At 50.4% G+C, this 7,008-nt stretch overlaps 2 protein-coding genes across 2 annotated transcripts; both read right to left on the bottom strand.

The window, feature by feature from the left end:
* Nucleotides 1-614: 614 nt before the first annotated feature.
* On the bottom strand, nt 615-1,874 carry FSUBG_10292 (KH domain protein; the record flags this gene model as incomplete). Its single annotated transcript, XM_036674855.1, has 3 exons — nt 615-752; nt 832-1,412; nt 1,475-1,874. The coding sequence occupies 3 exons, from the start codon at nt 1,872-1,874 to the stop codon at nt 615-617; spliced, it is 1,119 nt and encodes a 372-aa protein (XP_036534253.1).
* Nucleotides 1,875-4,802: 2,928 nt separating this feature from the next.
* On the bottom strand, nt 4,803-6,770 carry FSUBG_10291 (uncharacterized protein; the record flags this gene model as incomplete). Its single annotated transcript, XM_036674854.1, has 1 exon — nt 4,803-6,770. The coding sequence occupies one exon, from the start codon at nt 6,768-6,770 to the stop codon at nt 4,803-4,805; it is 1,968 nt and encodes a 655-aa protein (XP_036534252.1).
* Nucleotides 6,771-7,008: the final 238 nt, after the last annotated feature.

Raw genomic sequence — 7,008 nt, 5'->3', positions numbered from 1 at the left:
TAACCGCTCTTCGGAGCTAGTTTTGTGTCATTAAGCCATAGCCATGTCGGGCTTTCCCGACTTGGTTTAACAGTCGTAAAAAGAAAACTGTGCCATGCGTTACTGCACCGCATCGCACCACGAAACCGTTTCCTCCCAAGAAGGCAGATTACTTTTCGCCAAGAAGTCGGTTGAGCAAAACTGGTACAGATGGATAGATATGCTACAGAGTTGAATGGCGATGTATCGCGCCACAAAGAGGGTGATTGACTCAGAGGAGGGAACCAGGTGACAACCAAGGTATGAACCAAGTTCAACCCAAGTTGACCCCTGACTGTGGTGTCGTAGCGTAGCAATGGTAACGAGAGGGGAAGAATCATGAAAGGAAAAAGAATTTGATGACGATGACTGATGATGAAAGGTTTCGTTTTTGGATAGAAGGGGCCAAATGGTTGGACAAGTGGATTGGTCGCTCGTGACGCTGTCGTCTGGTATCGTCCGAAAATGAAAATACAAGCCTCGCGGCAAGTCAGATCTGGACGTGTCCCAGCTCATCTTGCCAGAACTGACCTCTGCAAGTCGCAAGGAACACGAGAAAAGCAAAACTCAAAGGGGTTAAAAGAAACATCAGTCGCCTACTCGGGCTCCTGGAGCTGACTTCGGCGCATCTTCTCCGCCTCCAAATTCTCGTACAGAAGGAATAGTGCCGATTCGTTGGCCTTGGCGGTGCCCATGATGGTGAACATCCGCTCACCAGTCTCATCGTGAGGTGCCTGTGGTTCAGGAGATCAGCCATGTCCACTCGGGCTCAAAATAGAAAGGGGGGAGGTGGAGAAGGCGAAAATTGCTTACCTTGGCAATAGAGATACGGGCGCCAGATGTCTTTCGGATCTCGCTAATCTTGCTACCGGCACGACCAATGATGCAGCCAACCATGTCCGCGGGGATGCTGATGTTTTGAGTCTGGATCTCCTCACCATTCTCATCGTGTGTTGGCGGGCCTCGAAGGGCTGCGTCAGAGTCCGAACGGCGGTTGTACGGCCTTGAGCTACCATTGCTGAAGTCGGCGCCGTTGCCTGTTCGCATGACTCGAGGGCTGCCACCATAATCGCTTCTACCGGAGCCTTGGCTGAACCCTGCACCGCCGCTGGCGTTTCCGCTGCCAGATGGCTGAGTACGGACAACAGGGTTGTAGAGGACGGTGCCAGTGCCTCGTTGCCAATCATCAACCAAGCACTTGCAAATTTCCCAGATAGCGCGCTGAATACCCTCGGGAGTGCCCTGAACTTCGACTATTCTCTCAGTGGATTGGGGGAGCATCTCCTTCTGGGCAACCATACGGACACCAGAAGCATCCTGGATGTGCTTAATCTTAAGACCTTGTCTTCCAATAATGGTTCCCATCTGGTTGTGTGAGATGAGGAGCTTAATTGCTGAGACTTCAGTTAGCGGGCATTACAAAGTTCGATTGCCTTTGGCGGAAATCGTGACATACGATGGGTACCGTTGCTTTGAACTACACCTCCCATACCCATGGCGGGGGCACCTTCGAGCAGAGCGCGAGCGACAATCGCGTAGGCTCGAGAAATAGCGTCGCAACCGCCGGTGATGGTCAGAACACGGTCATGAACACCCTGCACAACTTTGCTGACGCCGGCCTTGACGCCAGTCTCGTCTCTAAGATCGGCAACGTTCTTGCCGCCCTTGCCAATAATGACACCAGCCTCCTTGGAAGAGACAATTGCACGAAGGGTGAGCTGGGCTTGGGCATACTCCTCGTCCGTCTTAGGGGCGGGTTCGCCATCAGGGCCAAGGCGGTCATCCATTCTAAGCTGATCCATCTGATCGAGGATGTCGCTTCCGTTGCCGGGAATGGAATCCTGAGGTGCCGACATTTTGCAGTAGTTAGGTTGGGGTCCACGCGGAGAAGAAGTCGCGATTCGAGTTTGAAGCGGTTCGTTTGGAGGAGAACGAATAGACGCAGGAATGAGATGTCTGGTCGGATCTAAATTGTTGTTAGGATGTATTCTTCTATTGTCACCGTTGTAGGAGGCGCAAATCAAGTGTATAATGAGCATTCCCCATTTGTGGTGCACGTCCAGAACGGTAGAGAAGAGCAGATACATGTGCCTGCCTTCATGGTAATATTGAAGGGCATACCCTCAGAAGAGATAAGACAAAATATGACGAGTGTACTAACCTTATCGTCGACGCCGTGGAAACTGCGAAGACGTCCAAGTGTGCTGGAGAAGGCGGGGGTAGGAAGATGGGGAGGTGGTGCAGTGTGTTTTTTTCTTGCGGTCGTGTACGCGAAGCGGGATAGCGGGGTCAAGGGTCGCAAGCACTCTGGCTGTGAAAGTGGCGTCGGCGGAGGCGGGCGGGTGGGCTACCTGACAGAACGATGCGCGTGAGGCGTGCGTCAATAGCTGATGTAATGTATCGTAGACGAAACAGAGTCGACGGTAGAAAGAGGAAAATGTGAGGAGAGCGGGAGGAAGGTGAGAAAGCTGGAGGGAAGGGAAGGGAAAGGAAGAAGAGAGGTGGTGAAGGCGAGAGAAAGGTGAGGTGAGAGAGATGTGTAAGTTGGGTGAAGGATAGAAGAAGAGGAAAAAGAGATGGAAACCATGGGCTACCTACTAAGGTACTAGGTAGCTACTAGGTAGGTACTAACCCAAGGTACCTAAGCTGCGGAAGAAGGTATTGCACCTGTTGTAAGGTAAAGCAATTGGATGGCCAGGGCCAGAACCAACCCAACCTAAGACAACTGAAAACATTGAGTGACCTACCACTGACCACACAGAAAGAGTGTTCCAGTTGTATTGTACCTGCCAACCAAGCAGCTAAAACCTAGGTGCAGTGCCTTTGTCTAAGGTAGGTAGGTAGGTACCTAGTACCTATTGTGGCAGCAGGAGCCCGTAAATGGAGTGGAGTAAGACAGGCAACACATGGAGGGGAAAGAACACACAGTAGAAGCGATAAAACACTTGTGAAATAAGTACTCTACTCAGTACTGCCTTCGTAACCCTTATGTATCTACTGTTACATGGTCGCTCAGGTGAGGGGAAGATATACCTGAGAGGAAAGTACCGAAGCTTTGATACCTTACCTTAGTAGGTATCCACACCCGTGCATGGACTTCTTTTGTGGGCATAATATGTCCATTGTTTGCTCTGTCGAGGACGAGCTCAACACCTCAATCTCAAAGTCTTCTTGCTATGAGGGGGCAAACACCTAGAGTCGTAATCTTCAAGCTCTTCCATACCGACTACTCTAGCTACCTCTATACCTTGTCCTGGCTATCTTACCCGTACTTGATTCATCTGAGAGATTAGGGGGTATCTATGTACCACAACGCCGCCGTTACCTTAGGTAGTAGCCATAACTGACGGGACGGGACAGGCACGAACGGTTATGATAATGCTCAACCCCGCTCTTCAATGCTAGGGCAAGATATCTTTATATATGTTGACGATGTATTCCTGGCTTCTTAGTACAGGTAGTCAAAGCTATACACGTTGGCACAGGTAGTTAAGAACGAGGCTAATGTAGACAGAAAAGTTTCATGCTAAGCGTGGTGTCTTCCATCTCACAATAGCCGTGTCACACACACACAATGTCAGTGGAAGGCCAGGATTTCTTGGCATATTCCACTAATGCTGTCTGGGAATCAAGCGAGCATCCCAAGTTCCTGGCATCTTTCCCTTCCCTTCTGCCCCCCGGAGTGCAAGATGACTTCTGGCGTTAAATGGGGGTGCTAAAAATACTTGGTCTAAGATCCTCTTAAACTATACCTAAATGATGCTAAGTTCACCCAAGGCTTTTTGTCACCTAGGTATGATAGAGGTCCTAAGTTTTATTACATCCCCTTGCTGCCCACTAATTCCGAAGCCCACACTCCCTGGCAACCTAGTCACTCGGGAGTTTTTCAGCACACCCACGCGGGCCGGAGTGGGCCACGGAGGTGAGCATTGAGTTGTGACTTTTGTAATCGCCCACAGCCGATCAGCGCTGCATCGTTCCATTGATCGCTCTTTCGGGCTGATACTAGATGCTAAATAATGCTACCAAGTACAGGGAGGACAAAGAAGCGAGAACATCTTGGCGGGCGAGAGCATCCCGACGATCACATCACCGTGATGCGGTCTAGGCGGCGTTGAAGAAAACCCAATGGCAGATCAAAGGTTAAGTTTCGCAACCTCATTGGACATTCTTCGTGATAATCAACAGGGAGCTGCAGCTTTATTTTGGCCGATGTTGAAACACGCCACCGATAGCGATGAAATATTAGTATTTCTCGACTATCCTCCTATGCTTCTTCAAGAATCAATTCCTTCGCCTTCGGCTCCAGCGGATTCCTCTCTCCCCCCCAGCTCGAAAGCTGTACAACGGCCGCTCCCGCAAGTCGTTAACAACGTGCCAGCTCGCTTGATATTCTGCAGCACAGATCATCCATAGCCAATGCCTTTCCATCGCACAGTTGCTCGAAGTGCACGAACGCATTGTGACAAAGGGTTAATAAGTAATGCTTATTGCACTTTATATCACCCGCCTGCACCTCCGGTCTCTGGGATTGGTTGTTGGATGTCCACAGTTGGTGGAGTAATGCAGCAAAAAGACACCAAGTATCTCGGCTGACAACCTCAAGCGCCTGTCGTGCAGGTCACATAGTCATTGCCAAACTTGCAAGTGGTATTACCGTGAGTAACATCGTGCCAAGTGATTTCATATATTACCGTTGCGATGTACCGATCGAGAAGCAGAGTCGACTGTTAAAGACGAGAATATCCAATGATACTTTGACTACATATCAACAGTCGCTTCTCTCATCGTTGTCGTAGCTTTTGCTCATGCTCTATCCAAAAGTTCTTGCACGCCTTATGTCCCCAATGGTCTATCCACCACTCTCCAAAGCTATCCTCGACTTCGTAATCTACTTTGGTTACTCTCTCGTCTCTCTTCAGACCACAAATAATACAAGCCCTTGGTGCTGTCGGTACCATCTTGGCTGTATGCACTTGCATGTTCTCGCTAATCTCAGGGACCTGAAGCGACAGGCTCTTATCGACAGACTTGGCCGCAGCAACTGCAGATCGCAGGCGACCAACCTGCTCGCGCCATACAGCGACCACATCAGCGGCCTCACGATCTTCACGTGCAGCCTGTGTTTTGTCAACTCCTGCAAGTTTCATACCCTTGCTTCCCGCAGCGGAGATAGACATGCTTTTTGCTAAAATCTTATCCCGATGCCATCGTTGTTTACGGCCAGCAATAACTCGCGCGGCAGTTGTTGCTAAGAGGATATAACCATGCAGGAATTTTGTAGCTTTCGGATCCGATAAGATTCGCTGTTTGATTGATGTGCTGTGGCCTGAAATAGGCTTGAAGAAAGTTGTACCTGAGTTGAGAAGATCAGGAAATGCAGACAGGATGACTGAAGGAGGTGGGACATTGATTGGCGGAGAGGCATTATCCTGGGATTCCTTATGTGAAGGTTGGACATTATCAACTGCGTCCCAATCCCAACCCTCCGGTGCTTTTCCTGTGCTGGCGTTTGCTTTCTTATCATCGGAGCCAGTAAAATCGTCCCAGGTATCCCACTCATCATCCTGATACTTTGTTTCGGCAAGATTGGCGCCCTTGGGACTATCAAAGGATGGCCACGCTGTGGTGGGTGTTTCTTCCTTGGGTTTATTAACAGGTTTTGGTTCTTCGAAAGTAGGTGTTGTAATAGCCAACTCTGGGAAAGGATTACGATCCTGGAAAGAGGGTGATTTGGGTGCCTGGGGATAATTCGTAGCAGTGGCACCAAAAGCAAGAGGCCCGAGAAGCTTAGTGGGCGGTGGCCTTTTTGTTGTTTGAGATGAAGCGGGAGCTGGTTCATCTAAAGAAAGAAGATCCATTGATGGAGCAGCAGGTGGTGGTTCTCGGGCAGTAACTGCAGGTGCTATTTTCGTCGCCACTGGAGGAGGGACACCTTCAAAGTCTCCAAACTCATCATCGTCGTCGTCATCATCCTCACCTTCAGCAACCTGAAGCTCAAAGTCCTCAGCATCAAACAATACACTGGGATCTTGTTGTGCTGAAGGCTTGAGTTTCGCCTTCATCCGCTGTGGCGGCTCCTGATCGACTGTTGGCTGTCCCCATTCTTGCGTAAACCGTGACTGTGTTCCAGAGGGCTGGGCTTTTGGGCCACTGACGGGATTCGAAGCTCCTCCTATATCGACAAGACTGTTGGATAGTAGGTCCATGGTCGACGCTCTCACAACTCGAGTTGGCGGTTGCTGTTTCACTCCAGGCACTCGCTGGGCTACAGCTGCAGCCGAACTTGGGTCTGGCCGGGGCCATGGTATTGACGATGAGTTTGCTGAGCCTGGGGGTGCATATGCGGTTGGGCCCCAACTTGACGCGGAGAAAGGTACAGGACTCGGGGTCTTAACAGGAGCCGCATTAACTGTTGCAGGTTGTGAAGCCTCGGCGACTTCAAAATCTCCCCATCCATCATCGTCGTCATTTGTCTCCGCCGGCTTCGACGGTACCGAGGCACTTTCCCATACGCTATGCGCACTTGATTGGGATTCAAAGGCTGGCCATGGCTGGGTTTTCATAGGAGAGGCATTGCTAGTGTTACCTAACAGACCAAAGAGGTCCTGTGTTGCTGCCCGTTGAAGAGGTTCCCGTTGTTGCTGAGCTTGAGCTTGAAAAGGAATGGCCTGTTGCTGTTGCTGTTGACTTGGAGCAGGCGCTGAATTATTTGAAAGACTATTGAATTCGGCAAAGAGATCTGCAGACATAGTGCATCGCCTAATAATGCATTACTTCGAGAGCACGTGTCGTAAGATGCGCTTTATGAGGGCAGTGGTGAGGTTCAAAGAGAGGCGTCAAAGAGGTGAGCTGAAGGGGGGCCGTGTGGTGGTGACATGATGCTATTTGTTTGGCGGTTAACCCCTGAGCTGTCCACCTCAACGTCCTGGGGCCTGCGCAGCGGAGTCCAGTATAAGCAGTCTAGGGCAACCTGAGATAGCGAGAAGG

Source organism: Fusarium subglutinans, assembly GCF_013396075.1.
Source record: "Fusarium subglutinans strain NRRL 66333 chromosome Unknown NRRL66333_c0000176, whole genome shotgun sequence".
In the NCBI taxonomy this organism is placed as follows: domain Eukaryota; kingdom Fungi; phylum Ascomycota; class Sordariomycetes; order Hypocreales; family Nectriaceae; genus Fusarium; species Fusarium subglutinans.
This window is presented reverse-complemented; position numbering and strand designations above follow the sequence as displayed.